This window comes from Polypterus senegalus, chromosome 1 (assembly GCF_016835505.1).
Source record: "Polypterus senegalus isolate Bchr_013 chromosome 1, ASM1683550v1, whole genome shotgun sequence".
NCBI classification, from domain to species: Eukaryota; Metazoa; Chordata; class Cladistia; order Polypteriformes; family Polypteridae; genus Polypterus; species Polypterus senegalus.
In genome coordinates this window covers 337,450,339-337,471,930 of record NC_053154.1, presented here as the reverse complement: position 1 = coordinate 337,471,930, position 21,592 = coordinate 337,450,339, and the positions used below count along the sequence as shown (strand labels likewise).

At 39.8% G+C, this 21,592-nt stretch overlaps 1 protein-coding gene across 2 annotated transcripts in view; it reads right to left on the bottom strand.

Moving 5' to 3' along the window:
- ext2 (exostosin glycosyltransferase 2) overlaps positions 1 to 21,592 on the bottom strand; it is a 287,961-nt gene that overhangs the window by 193,328 nt on the left and 73,041 nt on the right. For both annotated transcript variants that reach the window (XM_039739082.1, XM_039739091.1), the window contains exons 7-8: positions 17,094 to 17,233; positions 11,841 to 11,934 (exon numbers count right to left, since the gene is read on the bottom strand). In XM_039739082.1, the coding sequence (XP_039595016.1) occupies positions 11,841 to 11,934; positions 17,094 to 17,233 (234 nt within the window). The remainder of the gene's footprint in view (positions 1 to 11,840; positions 11,935 to 17,093; positions 17,234 to 21,592) is intronic.

The following is a 21,592-nucleotide window of genomic DNA, read 5'->3' as shown; positions in this document are numbered from 1 at the left end:
TGAAGCTTGGTGAGAAGGTCACAACTGTTGGTGTGGTTATTTGGAAATGTAAATGACCATCAATCGCCCTCGGTCTGGAGCGCCATGCAAGATCTTGCATCATGGGGAGAGGATGGACGATCATGAGAAAGGTAAGGGATCAGCCCAAAACTACACACAAGGAGCTTGATAATGATCTGAAGGCAGTTGGGACCGCAGTTACCAAGAGCACCATTGGTAACACACTATGCTGTAATGGATTGAAATCTTGCAGCACCCATAAGGTCTCCTTGCTCAAGTAGGCAAATGTACAGGCCCGTGATGATTAGGAGGTACACTGGCAAACTTAAGACGGACCTGTACATATGACTTCTTGAGCAAGGAGACCATGCGGGCGCTGCAAGATTTCAATCCATTACTAATGACCCATGGAACCTAAAAGGAGAGTAGCTGTGCTGATCACGCCTACACATTAATCAACAATCATTCAATTTCCCTTCTAAACACTAACTGGCCACACAGCTTTCCACCCTCTTGTAATTATACCCCACAAAGCCTGAACACAACTGTTTTTTGTTTTTTTTGTGTTATTTTTTTTTTTTTTTTTTTAAAGAAAACATGTGCACCACCATGGACTCAGGATACAATTCACCAAAGAGTCTCAGCCTTCATTTCTTTAGCCGTGTCTCTGGGCACTTGACACCTTGTACTCCTGGACACTCCAAGGAGGTTGCAGTTCTGGAATATGATGGCACTGGAGGCATCATGCTTAATTCTTCAAGTCTATTTGCAGTTAACTTGTGTCTTTTTATCCACAAGCATCTTTTGTGATCCTGTTAACTCTTTGCAACAAAACGTATAATGGTCTGGTGCTCACGCTTCAGCAGTTTAGCAATTTCCAGAGTGCTGCAGCCGTGTGAAAGGCATTTTAAAGATTTTGACTTTACAGTGTCAGTAAAATCTTTTTTTCCCCCTTATTTTATCTGAGGCAATGAAGCTGCCTAATAGTTACGCACACCTTAATAGAAAATGTTAATCGCTCTAAGCCACACCCTCATTCACTAAACAATTAATTATCATCTGAAAACGATTACAGCCAAATGGCAAGCATTCAGGTTTATATGGTGGGGAAATGTACATAGAAGTAATGGCTACTGCCTTGTCTAATAAATACAATCATGGCCGAAATTATCGGCACCCCTGGAATTTTCCCAGAAAATGCACCATTTTTCCCAGACAATTGTTGCAATTACAAATGTTTTGGTATACACATGTTTATTTCCTTTATGTGCATTGGAACAACACAAAAAAAAAGAAAAAAAGCCAAATCTGACATCATTTCACACAAAACTCAAAAACCGGGCTGGACAAAATTATTGGCACCAATCAACTTAATATTTGGTTGCACGCCCTTTGGAAAAAATAACAGAAATCAAGCGCTTCCTATAACCATCAACAAACTTGTGACACCTCTCAACTGGAATTTCCAACCACTCTGCTTTTGGAAACTGCTCAAGGTCTCTCAGATTTGAAGGGCGCCTTCTCCCAACAGCAATTTTGAGATCTCTCCATAAGTGTTCAATCGGATTTAGATCCGGACTCATTGCTGGCCACTTCAGAACTCTCCAGCGCTTTGTCTTCAACCATTTCTGGGTGCTTTTAGAGGTATGTTTGGGGTCATTGTCCTGCTGGAACACCCATGACCTCTGACGCAGACCCAGCTTTCTGACACTGGGCCCTACATTGCGCCCCATTATCTTTTGGTAGACTTCAGATTTCATGATGCATTGCACACAGTCAAGGCATTCAGTGCCAGAGGCAGCAAAACATCCCCAAAACATCTTAAAACCTCCACAATGTTTGACTGTAGGTACCGTGTTGTTCTTTTCTTCATAGGCCTCATTCCATTTTCTATAAACAGTAGAATGATGAGCTTTACCAAAAAGCTCTACCTTGGTCTCATCTGTCCACAAGACGTTGCCCAGAAGGATTTTGGCTTCCTCAAGTACATTTTGGCAAACTCCAGTCTGGCTTTTTTATGTTTCTGTGTCAGCAGTGGGGTCCTCCTGGCTCTCCTGCCATAGCGTTTCATTTTGTTCAGATGTCGACAGATAGTTCAAGCTGACACTGTTGCACCCTGAGTCTGCAGAACACCCTGAATATGTTTTGAAGTTTATTGGGGCTGTTTATCCACCATTTGGACTATCCTTCGTTGCAGTCTTTTATCATTTTTTCGGTTCCGTCCACGTCCAGGGAGATTAGCTACAGTGCCATGTGCTGTGAACTTCTTGATTATGTTGCGCAGAGTGGACAAAGGAACATGGAGATCTCTGGAGATGGACTTGTAGCCTTGAGATTGTTGATGTTTTTCCACAATTTTTGATCTCAAGTCCTCAGACAATTCTCTATTCTTCGTTCTGTTCTCCATGCTTAGTGTGGCACACTCAGACACTCAACAGAAAGGTTGAGTTAACTTTTCTCCATTTTAACTGGTTTCAGGTGTGATTGCTATAATGCCAGCACCTGTTTCTTGCCACAGGTAAGTTCAAGCGAGCATCATATGATTGAAATAAAACGATTTACCCACAATTTTGAAAAGCTGCCAATGATTTTGTCCGGCCCATTGTTGGAGTTCTGTGTGACAGGATGTCAGATTTGGATTTTTTTCTCTGTTTTTTCTGTGTTGTTCCAATGCACATAAAGGAAATAAACATGTGTATACCAAAACATTTGGAATTGCAACAATTTTCTAGGAGAAATGGTGCATTTTCTGGGAAAATTCCAGGTGTGCCAATAATTTTGGCCATGACTGTATATATGCAGAGTAAATGGAAATGAAAAGGGAAGCATCTACATAAATGCAATCCTAGAAAGCTCAGCGAAATGCTCTGCTTCAGACAATGAGCTAGAAAGTAGGAATGTTATGGTTTACAGACAAAAACCTTAGTCCTTAAACTACACGGCAGTGTCTTTTCAGTAAAGAGCACAATATAACAAGTAGGTGCTTAAGTTATTAAACGAATGAGGCAATGCACTACATGTTTTTTTTACTAAATACAAAAAAAAAATGTACTGTGCAAAGGCAGAATAAAATGAGTTTCACTAGGAATGTTAGCATACCACATGATGTCTTTATTCACTCTCAATCTGGTGTAAGTAAAACCTGATTAGCGTTTATAGTTGGTAAACGTTTGAGATTTAGAGTCATGCTATATTGTAAAATAGCACACCAATTAATAGATCAACCACCATGGAAACCTACATGACGGCTGCCCTTACAGTCATTCATTCAGTTGATTCAAAATGACAGCGCGTCATTACAAAAACCAGTTCAGAGAAGAAAAGCTGCAAGGAAGTGCACAACTAATGTACAAAGATTTTCCAGCATATTATTAAAAAAAACGGCAAGACATATCACATATAATAAGAATAAGAAGAGTGCAAAAAAAAAAAAGATATTCTTAATAAAATAAAAAGACACAGAGAGGGTGTTAAGGAATAAGTTGCTGAACATATAATATGAAACTGAAAGGCCAATCAAGTTTACCAAAATGTCAAAAGAACTACAGTCGATCAGCTGTAAGATTTGACTGACTCAATACTAGAGCAGTGGTTCCCAACCTCGGTCCTGGGGAACCCCTGTGGCTGCAAGTTTTTGTTCCAACCACATTCATAATCAGTGAGAACAATCGATAACAACAGATCTCATTTAATTAGCTGGTATTATTTTTCTTTTATTCTACATTCAGAAAAGCATATCAGCATGATTTTTACATTTATAAGACATTTAAAAATATTACTGCTTTTGCTATAGATTTAAATGCTTAACTCTCTTTTGTTGATGTCATTATATTTTGCCCTTTCTCTGTGCAGTATTTCCCCTTCGTTGTATCTTAATACTGAAAATTAAAAATGAGCAGAGCAGATACGCTGCCAAACAACACGGAATAATCAAAGGCTGCAACTACTTTAACGTCAGACCCACTAAATAGTAAATAATGGATCAATAAAACAATTAGAACACCTAGAAAAGTAGAATGAAAAGCAAGATGAAAATTGTGTTAAAAAGAAAAGAATACATTATTCCCATATAACTGCTTGGTACATTTTAAAATTATATATATATATATATATATATATATATATATATATATATATATATATATTTTTTTTTTTCCCACTTTACCAAACTTACTTATCTAATTTCTATATTGATCCCAAAACACAGAACTTTGGAAATAACACATCACTTAATTACTCCAGGAGTCCAATTAAAAACAGAAGCTGGTTGGAACAAAGACCTGCAGCCACAAGGGGTCCCCAGGACCGAGGTTGGGAAACACTGGCCTAGAGGGAGAGTTTAGAAACTATTTGTATCTTTGTGTAATTAATATTCAGTGTCATTATTTTAGAAAGGTGATCCTCAGCAAAAGAATGTGTATGCTTTGAAATGGTTTACTTCAGGAACATAGGCAGCACAGGTCACAGGGGTTAGCGCAGCTCACACATAGACACAGAATCCTAAGTGTGGTCACTGCCGGTGTGGAGTCTGTAAGGGTGATCCCTCAGATAATCCAGTTTGTCTTCTATAACACTAAAGACATGCAGGTCAGGTTAAATGGCAACTCCAAATTGGCCCTGCCAGAGTGTGGGTGTATAATAAATACAGTGATCCCTCGCTATATCGTGCTTCGACTTTCGCGGCTTCACTCCATCGCGGATTTTAAATTTAAGAATATCTAAATATATATCACAGATTTTTCGCTGGTTCGCGGATTTCTGCGGACAATGGGTCTTTTAATTTATGGTACATGCTTCCTCAGTTTGTTTACCCAGTTGATTTCATACAAGGGACGCTATTGGCAGATGGCTTAGAAGCTACCCAATCAGAGCACGTATTACGTATTAAATAAAATCCTCAATGACATACGATATAATTCCCGCAAGGTGCTTGATTGTTTGCTTTTATCTGCCTCTCTCTGCGCCTGACGGAGGTGGTGTGAGCAGAGGTGCTGTTTGCACAGAGGCTGTTTGACTAGAGGATACAGACGCTCCTCTAAAAAATGCCGCTTTATCGCAGTGCTTCGGCATACTTAAAAGCCCAAAAGCACGTATTGATTTTTTGATTGTTTGCTTTTCTCTCGCGCTCTCTGACATTCTCTGCTCCTGACATGCATTCCTTTGAAGAGAAGATATATTTGCATTCTTTTAATTGTGAGAAAGAACTGTCATCTCTGTCTTGTCATGGAGCACAGTTTAAACTTTTGACAAAAGGGTGTTATTTCATGTCTAGAGGGCTCTAATAATGTTAACAGTGTGGGAGAGTTTATAAGGGCTTAAAATATATAAAAATAACCATACAAACATATGGTTTCTACGTCACGGATTTTCATCTATTACGGGGGGGTTCTGGAACGCAACCTCCGCGATCGAGGAGGGATTACTGTAATCCGTATATCATGCTTCATGCTTTAAGTACTTATTCATACAGTAAATAGGTTAACAGAGAGAGAGACATATACATATATCAGTCATATTAAAATGTTAGGGAACCCCTCTCAGCCTGTATAATAATTTACTCTCCTTTCAACAAAAAAAGACAACATTGGTATGTCTTTCATTTCCTAGGAACATCGGAGTACTGGGGTGTTTTCTGATCAAAGATTTTTAGTGACGCAGTATTTAGTTGTATGAAATTAAATAAAATGTGAAAAACTGGCTGTGCAAAAATGTAGGTCCCCTTGTAATTTTGCCGATTTGAATGTGTGTCACTGCTCAATGCTGATTACTTGCAACACCAAATTGGTTGGATGAGCTCGGTAAGCCTTGAACTTCATAGACAGGAGTGTCCAATCATGAGTGGTAAAAGGTATTTAAGGTGGTCAACTGCAAGTTGTGCTTCCCTTTGACTCTCCTCTGAAGAGTGACAGACAGCATGGGATCCTCAAGGCAACTCTCAAAAGATCTGAAAAAAAAGACTGTTGAGTTTCATGGTTTAGAGGAAGGCTACAAAAAGCCATCTCAGAGGTTTAAACTGTCAGTTTCAACTGCAAGGAATGGAATCAGTAAAAAAAGGCCACAGGCACAGTTGCTGTTAAATCCAGCAGGCCAAGAGAAATACAGGAGCGGCATATGTGCAGGATTTTAAGAAAGGTTACAGACAACCCACAGATCACCTCCAAAGACCTGCAAGGACATCTTGCTCTAGATGTATCTGAACATCTGTATGGCAGGGTGATGAGAAAGAAGCCCTTTTTGCACTCGCGTCACAAACAGATTTGCTTATTGTATGCCAATGCTCATTTAGACAAGTCAGATTCATTTTGAAACAAAGTGCTTTGGACTGATGAGAAAAAAATTGAGTTATCTGGTCATAACAAAAAGTGCTTTGCATGGCGGAAGAAGAACACCGCAGTCCAAGAAAAACACCTGCTACCTACTATTTGGTGGAGGTTCCATCATACTGGAGGGCTGTGTGGCTAGTTCAGGCATGGGGCCCTTGTTAAAATGGAGGGTCAGATGCATTCAACCCAATATCACCAAATTCTACAGGATAATGTTCAAGCATCAGTCACAAAGCTGAAGTTACACAGGGGTTGGATATTCCAACAAGACAATGACCCAAAACACAGTTCGAAATCTACAAAGGCATTCATGCAGAGGGAGAAGTACAATGTTCTGGAATGAACGTCACAGTCCCCTGACTTGAATATCATCGAAAATCTATGGGATGATTTGAAGGAGGTTGTCCATGCTCGGCAGCCATCAAATTGAACAGAACTGGAGAGATTTTGTATGGAAGAATGGTAAACAATACCTCCATCCAGAATCCAGACACTCATCAAAGGCTATAGGAGGACAGCGTCGAGAGGCTGTTAGATTTGCAAAAGGAGGCTCAACTAAGTATTGATGTCATATCTCTGTTGGGGTGCCCACATTTATGCACCTGTCTAATTTTGTTATGATGCATATTGCATATTTTCTGTTAATCCAATAAACTTAATGTCACTGCTGACATACTACTGTTTCCATAAGGCATGTCAGATATTAAAAGGAAGTTGTTACTTTGAAAGCTCAGTCATCCATCCATCCAATGATAAACAAATATCCAAAGAATTAAGATGGGTTCTCATATTCATACATACTGTACATACATACATACACACACACACACACACACACACACAAAAGTAAGGGTAAACAGCTAGTTAGTTGATTGCAGACTGAAGCAGAGAGTAAGAACTTCTGGGTATTTCTTTGATTATTCGGCTAACTCTCGTAAACAATATGATGAACTGTGTAAGAAACAGCAAAGGAGAATTTTCATTCTTAAAACACTGCAAGCCTTTAATGTGAGAAGTGACATCCTTCGCATCTTCTAGAACTCTGTGACGGTCAGTGCAATTGTGGTGTGATGGGTTGGTAACATTACTTATAGAGACGCCCGCCAAATCAACAGGCTAGTTTAAAAGGGCAGAATCATAAGAACATTTTAAAGACCCTAACTTTCAAAGATCCCAGAGTACATTGGGAAAATGATCTCTCATTCAACATTTCGGAAAAGGAATGGAAGGCAGCAATGCATAGATTTCACTTGAGCTCCATATGTGCAAAGCACCGAGAACATCTGTCTCTTTAAATATTGTCCAAAATGTTTCCAGGGTGAGATTCAACCTTCGAACATTGCAATCAGTTCAAAGCCTCACTGGGCCACATGTTTTGGGCTTGCACCAAATTAACATAATTTTGGACCAAAATCTTTAAATGCCTTTCAGACAGCCTGGGCGTCAATCTCTACTAATCCACTAACAGCTGTGTTTGGTGGGCTCACAGTGGGGCTTAAAGTGAAGAAGGACAAACAAACCATAATGGCCTTTTCTTCACAATTGGCACATAGACTTACTTTGCTCAACTGGAAGAATCCTAGCTCACCTCTTTATAGTCAGTGGGTAACCGATATTATATACTACATGAAATTGGAAAAAATTAAGTACTCAGAGGATTCTGTGCAAAACTTTTTTAAAACCTGGCAGGATCTAATCAATAACATTTTAGAATAAGCATTTAAATTGTGGAAGCGGATTTTCTTCCCTTTTTTTATTCTATTTATTTACTTACTTATCTTTTCTACTGTTAAAGATTCACTATGTTGTACCAGCTCTCTTTCTCATGGGTGGAGGTTGACTTCACGTGGACCTAGTTTTGTAAAACTTTGACTTGCTTGTATGGAATGTTGTTTGATTTTAATAAATTCAATAAAATGTTAAAAAAGGGGGGCAAAATCAGTTATGGGGCAAACTCTGGAGCCCCTGGAGGTTGTGGCAAAAGAGAGACTAAACACAAAACTAAGTGCTATTACGAATAATGCCGCATCATCTCACAGATACATAAGCACTGAGAAGTTTCAGCTAACAAATCATTCAGCAGAATCATGTCAAGAAGAAGAACTGGGACTCCTTCATACCAACGTCAATATGTTTAACTGCCAAGTCAGATGCTTTCTTTCCTTTTAGTCATCCAGGTATGTGTTCAGAAATTTATATAAGTAAGTAAATATTTAATGAGCTCCTGTAAGAAGTCAAATCTCCCCAGAGGAGAAATAAAAGTTCTCTCTATCTATCTATTTAATAAGAGAAAAGAGCAGTTAGCACGTAGATGCCACACAGCTATATACCTACAATGAACTGTGTCTTCAGTTTCAAGCCACTCAAGCCTTTAGACTGGGGTCTCCAACATGTCGCTCACGAGCTACCAGTAGCTCGCAACCCCTTTCCAAGTAGCTCACCAAAGGGTTAATAAATCCTACATAAAGTTGAAAACTTGATTAGTCAAATTAGGGGTGAGCGATCTTTCCAAAAAAAAATCATATCACGATCCTTTTAACACAAAATAACAATCCACAATCTGAATTGAATCTATCTTTTCAATGTGGCATACACTTAAGAGAATATCCGGACTCAAACTCATCAAGACCTAAGTAACACTTTATTTTAAATATCAAACAAAGTTGAATTCAATTGTTCTCTCTTTCACTAGCTAAGTGGAGATAAGGAACACGCCCCGAAGCTGGAAAGTGAGTGAGGAAGACCACTCTCCTCGGCTCGCTGCGCGTTTCTCGTATTCTCTGATACATAGCGAAATGACAGAAGTCCCAAAATCAACCAGAATGTTCAAGCTAATTACAGAAAAAAATCCGATCCAAATCCGTTACGTGGATCTCTCGTGAAAAGTGGACAGACAGATAGACGTTGGATTTTATATATTATGTATTAGTAAACCTTCAAAATAATGTGCAGTTAAAGTCTCAACAGCATTCTCAGCATTTCTGCAGCTTAGTAGAGCCAAATAACTATAAGAATCTTCACCAAGCAGCTCTGAAAATGTCTACTTTGTTTGGGTCTACATACCTCTGTAAGTCTGACATGAATGTCCTGAAATCAAAGTTCAGAACACGACTGACAGATCAACATTTAAATAACTCCATAAGAGTCAACCTAAGTAGCTACACTCCACCATACACCTCCCTCTCTTGTTGACTCCATGCAGTGCCAGTCATCTGACTAACTAAAAAACACATCACACATGCAACTGGACCTGTCAATAAAGTGACGCAGTGACAGGGAACAAAATGACAAATAAATAAGTCATATCTGTGTATCTGGAATTGCACGGTTTTGTTTTGACAGCATTCAGGTTTTAATTCAATAGTGTGAGATACACTAGAAAATGCATACAGACATACAAAATGCACTTACAGTTAAACTAAATATTTTTTGTGATGTTTTAAAGCAAAATGTGAGTTGTGGACACCCACATTTTGTAAATCCATCCATTTTCCAACCCGCTATATCCTAACACAGGGTCACGGGGGTCTGCTGGATGAAATCCCAGCCAGCACAGGGCACAAGGCAGGAACAAAACCCACCACAAAACACACACACCCTAAGCACACACAGGGGCAATTGAGGATCGCCAATCCACCTAACCTGCAAGTCTTTGGACCATGGGAAGAAACCGGAGCACACAGAGGAAAGCCATGCAGACACGGGGAGAACATGCAAACTCCACCCAGGGAGACGCAGGAAGCGAACCCAGGTCTCCTTACTGTGAGGTAGCAGCGTTACCAATGTGCCACCGTGTCGCCCACATTTTGTAAATGTTCAGGCAAAACAAGCTTATTCAGTTTGTTTGGATTCAAATAAGCTATGAGAATAAACGTTAGAAAACATGAGTAGCTCTCAGCCATTTTCATTTTGTAAAAGTAGCTCTCAGGGGAAAAAAGGTTGGAAACCCCTGCTTTGGACCTTTTGTGCAAACCACTCACTTCACGAGCAAAAAAAAAAAAAGTTTTAAAAAAAATAAATAAATAAATAAAAACCTTTTGTACCAGAAACTCTTGTTCGGGTCATATGGTGTATTGGGTGGCTTAACCCAACTGTTATCAGCATTAACACCAGAATTACCAACGCCTACGAAGGTGTTGTACCATGTTAGCCATTATAAACGTAGTGAGAAGTCAAACAAAATGACACCTTTTATTGGCTATTTGGCAATATGTTGTAATCTTTTTAGTTAGCGAATAAAAGGTGTCATTTTGTTTGACTTCTCACTCCAGAGCCTACAAAAAAAAACTTGTAAACCCGGCCCAGCTTAAATCCGTTCACACCTCTCCGTCAGCGTCTTTTGTGTTGTAAATGTCAATCAAGCAGCAAGCAGCCTACTATCCCATTTCCCCAACCGCTGTAGGAAGGGCAAAAAGCTCCCCCAGCTCAAGCCTTGTTAATCTGGGAGTGAGGTAAACACTCAAGTTATTTATGGGGTCTGATGTGACAGTGCACATGGGAACAGAAAGGTGTACTGTGCGGTCTGTTGCCCAATTTCCACTTCTGTCCCTAGAGATGAAGAGGATGCCCCCGAAGGGTAGCCAAAGACATGACTTCTGCCCTGAACCCAACTCGTCACTTCCGGCAAAAGACTATAAAGGAGTACCAGTGAAGGACACAATGGTGTGAAATACATAATGAATTTACAAAACATTTTCCCACAGCGATTTAAATAGGGATTTTCCAACTAAAACTCTAAATTTATTCACATCCCTGTTAGACTTTCTTGTAATCTAAATGTAAATGAATGTAAACAAGAGCTGCATTAATTAATTATACTCTTTTTAATTTAAGTTCAAAGTTGAATTTTATAAACACCAAGTCTCAGACATTTAATGATTTTACTATGGGTTGCAGATTCTCATATTACAAACTGTAAAATACAGAATGAAGCCTGCTTGACAGCACTACAGACATGTAACTGCTCGATTTTTACTACTTCTGGTGTGTGAGGCCTGTCTGATGGCTTTCTTATGGGAGTAGTCCCCATCCTTCCTCCCCTTTATAGGCTAAAGAACATTGAACTGTACCAGCAACAAATTATTTGCTTTTGGCATGTAGCAATACAGTAATATTGGAGCACATTAAGTAGACTTAGATGGGTTCAGATCTTATGCCCATACTTGCCAGGATAACATTTAGTTCCATGTGACCCGGAATAGAAAAAGCAGTTCAAAAAAACTGGACAGACATCTCCTGGTTAATACACGTTGCACGGCCATCGACGGAAAGAAATGATTCGACTGGGCTAGAAACATCTTCAATTTAAAATAGAAGAACTAGAATGAATAATTTGTTTTAGAGGGATCAGGCTAGAATAATCAGACTCGATCTACAGACGTTACATCCAACAGACTATTATAATATGTGGATTTTTCTACTTTTAAGCTCAGAACATACAGATAAACATTTTTGAAATTCATTTAGGAGGTCCTGCTTTTGTCAAGCAGACATGGAACGGCTCATGTCTAGACATACCTGTCTCTGCATCTCTTCCACTTGCCTTGCAGGAATGCTCTTCAGAATGCTGTACATTTCAGACAGATTATCTTCTGGAATCACCACTGCAGCTCTAGAATTAAACCAAAATGAAGTATTTAAGAATGTTCTAAAAACAGTTTAATTTAAATTGTAAACTTCTCATCTCTACATATATAAAAAAAATACAACATCTGTCTGTCTGTCCGCTTTCTACAAGAGAACTACTTAACGGATTTAGATTTAGTCAGCCTATATACATCAGACTTCCAATATGACTCAGAGTCCTGCCACATGCAAAAGTTCGCTGACGACACTGCTATCATGGGCTGCCTCAGGAGTGGGCAGGAGGAGGCGTATAGGAAGCTTATCAAAGACTTTGTTAAATGGTGTGACTCAAACCACCTACAACTGAACACCAGCAAAACCAAGGAACAGGTAGTGGATTTTAGGAGGCTCAGGTCCCTCATGGACCCTGTGATCATCAGAGGTGACTGTGTGCAGAGGGTGCAGACCTATAAATACTTGGGAGTGCAGCTGGATGATAAATTGGACTGGACTGCCAATACTGATGCTCTGTGCAAGAAAGGACAGAGGCGACTATACTTCCTTAGAAGGCTGGCGTCCTTCAACATCTGCAATAAGATGCTGCAGATGTCCTATCAGACGGTTGTGGCAAATGCCCTCTTCTACGCGGTGGTGTGCTGGGGAGGCAGCATAAAGATGAAGGACGCCTCACGCCTGGACAAACTTGTTAGGAAGGCAGGCTCTATTGTAGGCACGGAGCTGGACAGTTTGACATCCATGGAAGAGCGACAGGCGCTGAGCAGACTTCTGTCAATCATGGAGAATCCACTGAACAGGATCATCTCCAGACAGAGGAGCAGCTTCAGCGACAGACTGCTGTCACCGTCCTGATCCACTGACAGACTGAGGAGACCCCACACTATGCGACTCTTCAATTCCACCCCTTAAACGTTAACATTATACAAAGTTATTGTCTGTTATACCTGCATTGCTATCACTCTTTAATTTAATATTGTTTTTTTGTATCAGTATACTGCTGCTGGAGTATGTGAATTTCCCCTTGGGATTAATAAAGTATCTATCTATCTAGATCAGGCTTTTCTCAATAATCTGCTTGGACATTCTGGTTCATTTTGCAACTTCTCTCATCACGGTAAGAATCACAGTTTGCTTGCAGGAGCGATATATTCACACTAATCCGAGACCAAAGCTGTGAGCCGAGTGGAGGGGGAAGCGTGACATCAGGAGTGGGGAGCTAGGCAGGGCCCTCCTCATTCACGTGCCAGCCTCCATTCAAATTGGTCTACCTCTGGCCATGTGTTGGAGCGTACCTTGCCTTCGCTTAGCTAGTGATACCAGTTTGTTTATTCATTTTTAAAGTTTGTCCTGTTTCACTACTATACGGGCATAACCACAGGGGACAGCTAGTTTTGTTATAACTTTAGAAAAAGTTTGACGAGAACAGATCATTCAGCCCCACAAATCTCGCCAATCTTATCCCACCTAATTTCTCCAAAGTAACATCAAGTTAAGTTTTGAAGGTCCCTAAAGTTCAAACGTGTTCCATGTCTTTATGGGTCTCTGTGCTAATAAAAACATTTACAAAAAGTGTGTGATACATGAACACTTTAACAAGTTTACAGTTGTGCCTGTGCGTTCTTGTTGAACTCATTTCAAAGTAACAGCCTGGATCCACTGTACTAATTCCTTTCATAATATGAAAAAGGTGTCATCTCTTGATCTCTGCTTAAATGGAAAAAGATTCAACTCCTTTAATCTTTCCTTGTACCTTATAAATGTCAGTCCCGAAATCGTCTTAATTGCTCTTTTCTGGACTTTTTCCAGCGTTGCTATGTCTTTTTTGTAGCCTATGACCAAAACCTGCATGCAGTACTTCAGGTCTGGCTTCATCAGTATGTTATAAAATTTAAGAATGACCTCCTTTGACTTGTGCTCTACAAATCACGGTACTATATAACCTAACATTCTGTTAGCCTTCTCTATTTTTGTGGAAGCTGCTGTATTCATATTTTTTGGTTCACATACTGTATACTACATAGCTATATACAATACAATTTAATTTTGTATAGCCCAAAATCACACAAGAAATGCTGCAATGGGCTAATTTGTGTATAAATGCTAAACATTGCATACAGTGATCCTTCGCTATATCGCGCTTCGACTTTCGCGGCTTCACTCCAACGCGGATTTTAAATGTAAGCATATCTAAATATATATCACAGATTTTTAAGCTGGTTCTTGGATTTCTGCGGACAATGGGTCTTTTAATTTATGGTACATGCTTCCTCAGTTTGTTTGCCCAGTTGATTTCATACAAGAGACGCTATTGGAGGATGGCTTAGAAGGTACCCAATCAGAGCATGTATTATGTATTAAATAAAACTACTCAATGATATACGATGTGCTTCCCGCACGGTGCTTGATTGTTTGCTTTTCTCAATCTCTCTCTCTCTCTCTCTCTGACATTCTGTGCTCCTGACGGAGGGGGTGTGAGCAGAGGGGCTGTTTGCACAGAGGCTGTTTGCCTAGAAGATCACAGCTCTCTAAAAATGCTGAAAGACTTCACATTGCTCCCTTCTTTGCAGCTGCTTTATATTTAAAAGCCCAAAAGCACGTATTGATTTTTTGATTGTTTGCTTTTCTCTCTCACTCTCTCTGACATTCTCCGCTCCTGACAGCGCTCCTTTGAAGAGAAGATATGTTTGCATTGTCTTAGTTGTGAGAAAGAACTGTCATCTCTGTCTTGTCATGGAGCATAGTTTAAACTTTTGACTAAAGGGTGTTATTTCATGTCTAGAGGGCTCTAATAATGTTAACAGTGTGGGAGAGTTTATAAGGGCTTAAAATATATAAAAATAACCATACAAACATATGGTTTCTACTTCGCGGATTTTCACCTATCGCGGGGGGTTCTGGAATGCAACCCCCGCGATCGAGGAGGGATTACTGTACTTGCTTTATAACTTGTCACAGACATGCACTTGGGGGACAACTTAGAAAGCGTATCAAATGTTAATTCCACCCTGATCCGACGGATGGTGCTGTTGCCTAATACTTCTTCTCCTTGATCTCCTACAGATCAGAGAACTGGGTGTTGCATTGGCATCACTTCTGGGTGAAAGGGTTCCGGTCCTGCCCCTTCTAGTTTGGCTTCCTCTTAAGGGACTCAGCAACCATCTATGATTCAGTCTATAATTTGATTCCTGTCTGAAAAGACCTCTAACAATTTGCTCTTTTTTCCCCCATTCAATTATATGGGGTTTGCCTTTGAGGTGCTCCAACACTATCTTTGAGTCTTTCTTTTTCTTAAAAGCTTTATCTGCACTAAAACAGCTACCTGAAGCAGAGTTAAGTTTTTGTGTACCTGCTTTATAGCACCTCATGTGCATGCCAGGCCTGTACATGGATGGCTGCTTCAAGCACTGCATTCTCAACATCTGCCTCAAGCAAAGAGACTCACTAGCTCAACTTAAGAACAACAAACGGCTGTCTTCACCCTCTCAAACTCTCCACCTTGCATTTTTTAACTTGCACTGCGCTTTTATTACTCTTTAATTAATATTGTTTTTATCAGTATGCTGCTACTGGAGTATGTGAATTTCCCCTTGGGGATTAATAAAGTATCTATCTATCAAATCCATGTGTCACTCAATACCTGTAACCACTTACCATAGCTGGCACCAGAGGTGTCCCTTCATGCCCCTTTAACCCCTGTGGGAACATGGCAACCACAAACAACTAGGTACTCTTAACATTATAACTCGGCCTAACTAATACTAATTAATTAACCATACTAATAAAACACAGTAATGCCAACAGTAGCCAAAGTAGTAAATGTACTTAACAGAGTCTTACGGAAAGATAAGTTATGTAAGGATATAGATGACAATGATGATAAATACGAGTCCCTTCATGCTTGGGTACAGATCAACTTTAAAAGTTTCTTCTATTCTCAGAGGGCTTTTATCTGCCAATTTCAGTGAGAATGCAGATGTGTTGTCTGAGTTACGATGGTAATCTCATCTCTTTGTGCAACAAGCATCCCAGGCTTAAAGGCCTCTCTCCTTGTGGAATTAACAACGATTACACAAATGACTGATGATCTTCAAAACACTCAAAGCGTTTACATGCACACATAATTGGGTTAACAACCTGATTAAACCAGACACCTGGTTTGATAATAACCCCCGTTTACATGTGCCAAGTAATCTATTGGTGTTCTACTTTGGCAAAACGCTCCAAAATCAGTAATCTGTGCAAAAATAGAGTTAAACGTCATCATCAGCCACCGTGAATCAGAAAATAAGCACAATGCCTGTGATCCGTTTTTTTGTGTTTTTATAAATATGTTTAATCAGATTGACGCATTATTTTTAGGTTTTTGTTACCACAATGCACGCAGAACACTCTTGTCTGTTTGGGTTTGCGACTGAGCCCTGCAAAGGACTGGCATATCTTTAAGTGTGCTTCTTGCTTTACACCCAGTACGACATGGAATACTAACGACGCAGGTATTTTATTTTACTTCAGTACAATAAGTATTGAGTAAGGTTACTCACTGCTCTAAAAAAGTAATCGAACATCTTAACGCATGTTACTTTTAACACGTAACCCTACTGCTCTCGAGATTGTTCTGCTGAGTTTAGCAGATAGAGAAATTACACATACCGGTAGAGAGCATCTAAAGATGGGCCAAATCCACAGAAAACTATTTTTTTTAATTATCAGTCTGAAAGAATACTTTCTGGGCATCACGATGGCAGAATTTTTATTGTTGTTACCTCACAGCTCAATAGGCCCAGGATATTCTCCCTGTTATCCTGGGTTTTCCTCTCAAATTTTGCACATTAGGCTCTGAGCTGGCTGGAGATGAGTAAGTGGGGGTGCCTGCATGTGAGCTGACCCTGTGATGGAATCGGCATCCCCTCCAAGTCTTCTTCCAACCTTGTATTAATGTTGCAAGGATAGGAATTGGATAACTGGGTCAGTTTATTGAATGATGCAGGAACAAGCACTACATTATGGCTGTGGCTACCCAGTTGGCTTAACGGTAGATAAATACCACATACATTTAAATAAGTAGTTTCACAAAAGAATATAAAGCCACTTATTTTGAGAAATAGCAAGTGGGAAAGAACATTACAGAGACAGCTGAACAGTCAGTTCCCAAAATTACAGAGTTCAGTACATTTCTGCGGGACACACCTTTTCCAGTCGAGCACTTCAGAGAAAGGCAAGATGTAAGAGTCTGCGAGGATAACAGGGACACAACCGGCTTGTAGGACATCACTGAGAGCAGCCTGGCCCAGACGCACACCCCGCAGCACCACGCAGAAGGTGGACTCCTGAGGGGAAAGAATGAAATTATGAGTTGGCAATCAAACAAGAGGAGATACAACACAAACCTCAAAATTCAATGTAGACATTAGAGCAGCAGATCAGAAGAAAGTTGCCTTTTAAAAAGGAGTTTCTCTACACGCATCCATGGTGGAAACTGAAACAGAAAACCTCACCTGTAGCAATTTAACAACACATTGTATATGTGTGTGCTGTTCTATTTGATACTTTTCTGCTCTGTAGAATTTTTTTTGAAGTTATCTAATGTTTTCAATATGACTTAAAAAAAATATATATATATTCCCATTCCATTTTTTATTTGTGTAATATGGTAGTGTCATGTGACCTCAATCATCACATTAACTCTTTAAGAGCTAATTATTTTTTTCTTATTCTTTTGCCCCAGGGATGAATATTTTTCCTAAAAGGAACACAAAGCAATGGTTACACACATAAATAAACATAAAATACTTAATTTATGGCACGTCACTCTGTTTTATGTCCCATGAGCCACTACAGTATGCCAATTCACAGACATTCCATAACAGTCATCATTCATAAGCTGAAAGGCACATTCTGGAAAAAAAACAGCTTGACATAGTCGAGTGGCCGGTAATCCATAGCGTCCACCAACACACCATGTTGTTTGATTTAGTCCAGTTGCCAGCCTGCATCCCAGATCTAAGTCTGGTAGTCTTCCAAGGGTGAACTTTGCCGCAGGTTCGTCAGCTGCACAATCAGCTGGGGACTGATCGGCTGATGCACGTACCTGACTTTCATTTTCGATCTCCAGATCGCTTACATCAAAACGGAAGTCTGAAAAGTCAGAGTCTGATTCAGCAATAATACGCAACAAATCTATATCTATCTTATATATATATATATATATATATATATATATATATATATATATATATATATATATATACAGTGGAGGAAATAATTATTTGACCCCTCACTGATTTTGTAAGTTTGTCCAATGACAAAGAAATGAAAAGTCTCAGAACAGTATCATTTCAATGGTAGGTTTATTTCAACAGTGGCAGATTGCACATCAAAAGGAAAATCGAAAAATAACTTTAAATAAAAGATAGAAATTGATTTGCATTTCATTGAGGGAAATAAGTTTTTGAACCCTCTAACAAAAAGACTTAATACTTAGTGGAAAAACCCTTGTTTGCAAGCACAGAGGTCAAACGTTTCTTGTAATTGATGACCAAGTTTGCACATTTTAGGAGGAATGTTGGTCCACTCCTCTTTGCAGATCATCTCTAAATCCCTAAGGTTTGAGGCTGTCTCTGTGCTACTCTGAGCTTGAGCTCCCTCCATAGGTTTTCTATTGGATTAAGGTCCGAGACTGACTAGGCCACTCCATGACCTTAATGTGCTTCTTCTTGAGCCACTCCTTTGTTGCCTTTGCTGTATGTTTTGGGTCATTGTCGTGCTGGAACACCCATCCACGACCCATTTTCAGTTTCCTGGCAGAGGGAAGGAGATTGTCGCTCAGGATTTCACGATACATGGCTCCGTCCATTTTCCGTTAATGCGATTAAGTTGTCCTGTGCCCTTAGCAGAAAAACACCCCCAAAGCAAAATGTTTCCACCCCATGCTTGACGGTGGGGACGGTGTTTTGGGGTCATAGGCAGCATTTTTCTTCCTCCAAACACAGCGAGTTGAGTTAATGCCAAAGAGCTCTATTTTGGTCTCATCAGACCACAGCACCTTCTCCCAGTCACTCTCTGAATCATTCAGGTGTTCATTGGCAAACTTCAGACGGGCCTGCACATGTGCCTTCTTGAGCAGGGGACCTTGAGCCCTGCAGGATTTTAATCCATTGCGTGTAATGTGTTTCCAATGGTTTTCTTGGTGACTGTGGTCCCTGCTAATTTGAGGTCATTAACTAACTCCTCCCGTGTAGTTCTAGGATTCTTTTCACCTTTCTCAGAACCATTGACACCCCACGAGGTGAGATCTTGCGTGGAGCCCCAGAGCGAGGTCGATTGATGGTCATTTTGTGCTCCTTCCATTTTGAACAATCGCACCAACAGTTGTCACCTTCTCTCCCAGCTTCTTGCTAATGGTTTTGTAGCCCATTCCAGCCTTGTGCAGGTCTACAATTTTGTCTCTGACATCCTTGGACAGCTCTTTGGTCTTTCCCATGTTGTAGAGTGTGGAGTCTGCTTGATTGATTGATTCTGTGGACAGGTGTCTTTTATACAGGTGACTAGTTAAGACAGGTGTCCTTAATGAGGGTGACTAATTGAGTAGAAGTGTCTAACCACTCTGTGGGAGCCAGAACTCTTAATGGTTGGTAGGGGTTCAAAACTTATTTCCCTCAATGAAATGCAAATCAATTTCTATCTTTTATTTAAAGTTATTTTTTCGATTTTCCTTTTGATGTGCAATCTGCCACTGTTGAAATAAACCTACCATTGAAATGATACTGTTCTGAGACTTTTCATTTCTTTGTCATTGGACAAACTTACAAAATCAGTGAGGGGTCAAATAATTATTTCCTCCACTGTATATATATATATATATATATATATATATATATATATATATATATATATATATATATATATATATATATATATATATAATATATATATATATCTATACTAATAAAAGGCAAAGCCCTCACTCACTCACTGACTCATCACTAATTCTCCAACTTCCCGTGTGGGTGGAAGGCTGAAATTTGGCAGGTTCATTCCTTACAGCTTCCTTACAAAAGTTGGGCAGGTTTTATATCGAAATTCTACGCGTAATGGTCATAACTGGAAGCAGTTTTCTCCATTTACTGTAATGGAGATGAGCTTCAACGCCGTGGGGAGGAGTTTCGTGTGACATCATCACGCCTCCCACGTAATCACGCAGTACATAGAAAACCAGGAAGACCTCAAAAGCGCTGAAGAAAACATGCATTATATAATTGAGAAGGCAGCTAAACAATAAGAAGCGAAGCGAGTGACATATACAACCATATTCATGAGTTCTGCTACTTGAAACAAAGCACGCATGTAAACCTACACTTTAAATTAAGTTCATAGACAGGCTGCGCTGGCGCTTGTAATTTAGTGCCTGCCCATATAAGGCCGTCCGTCAGCGGCAATCCAATAGCAAACTGCCACGGGTAAATATTCACGGGTGAAGGACTGTGCTTATGGAGAGGAAGATGAGATGGTCAGGGTGGTGTTTGACACAAACTCAGCTAAACTGCGAGAGAAAGTTTTAAGTGCCAGGACTAAGGTAACATTAAATACAGCCATGGACATAGCACGAGATGGCACCAGCACAGCTGGGAACCTTCGATGCATGTACACCGAGCGGCTCACGGAACTGACGAGTGCACAGATAAAAGGCAACAGTTCCAAAGAGCGCTGAACAAAACCAATTACACAATTGAAAAGGCAGCAAAAATATGAAGCGCCTGATAAGCATATTCATAAATCCAGCTACTGCGAAACAAAGCACACGGTGGAAAAGTCAATGTCCCGCTAAAGGAAGACAGTGTAAAAAAACCCGTGCATGCAGTGTGTCAGGTCTCAGATAAAGAAGAAGACGAGCTGTTTATTGATGCAGTAAGAAACGAATCGATGAATGAAACCTGTCATCTTTACAACGATTGACAAACACGGAATGTAACTTGAACACAACACATCCTACAAATACGAACCTGATTGAAAGAAATAATGATAATCAAATCCTTGATGACAGCAACACTCAGTAACACTCACAAAACAAATACTGTATATTGACAGTCATGTTACGTTATTTTTAAAATGTTCCCTTTTCTTTTTCTAGCTTTTTTAACACACTACTTCTCCTGCGATGCTGGTATATATATATGTATATATATATTCCGATCTACATACTCGAATAATGGATACTTTATTCGCCATCAATGATTGTTTTGGTAAAGCCATACTCAGTGTATTCATTAGATGAACGGTAAAAAGTAAGAGCGAGGGAGGATGACTCATTGAGGCATGCAGGCTGTAGTGCGCCAACTCTATCTGAATTGCGCGATCACATTTGAAAAATATATCTTTTCAAGTTCTATTTAGTCCATATGTGTCAAACTCAAGGGCCAAGGGCCACATCCGCCCGCGCGTAATTATATCCGCCCGAGATCATTTTATATACTGTATTATTGTTATTAATGGCCCGGTATATGAAGCGCTGGTAACACAATAAACTACAGATCCCATAATGCAGCGCTTCAGCTGCCTTGCCTTTAAAAGAACACTTAAGCGTTAATCAAGTCTACCTTATGATGCTGCAAGTTATTGCGGCTATAGTGATTGCGCACTGAGTTTGCACGGCGCTTTGGTGACTTTGAAGAACAAAAAAAGTCCGTCTA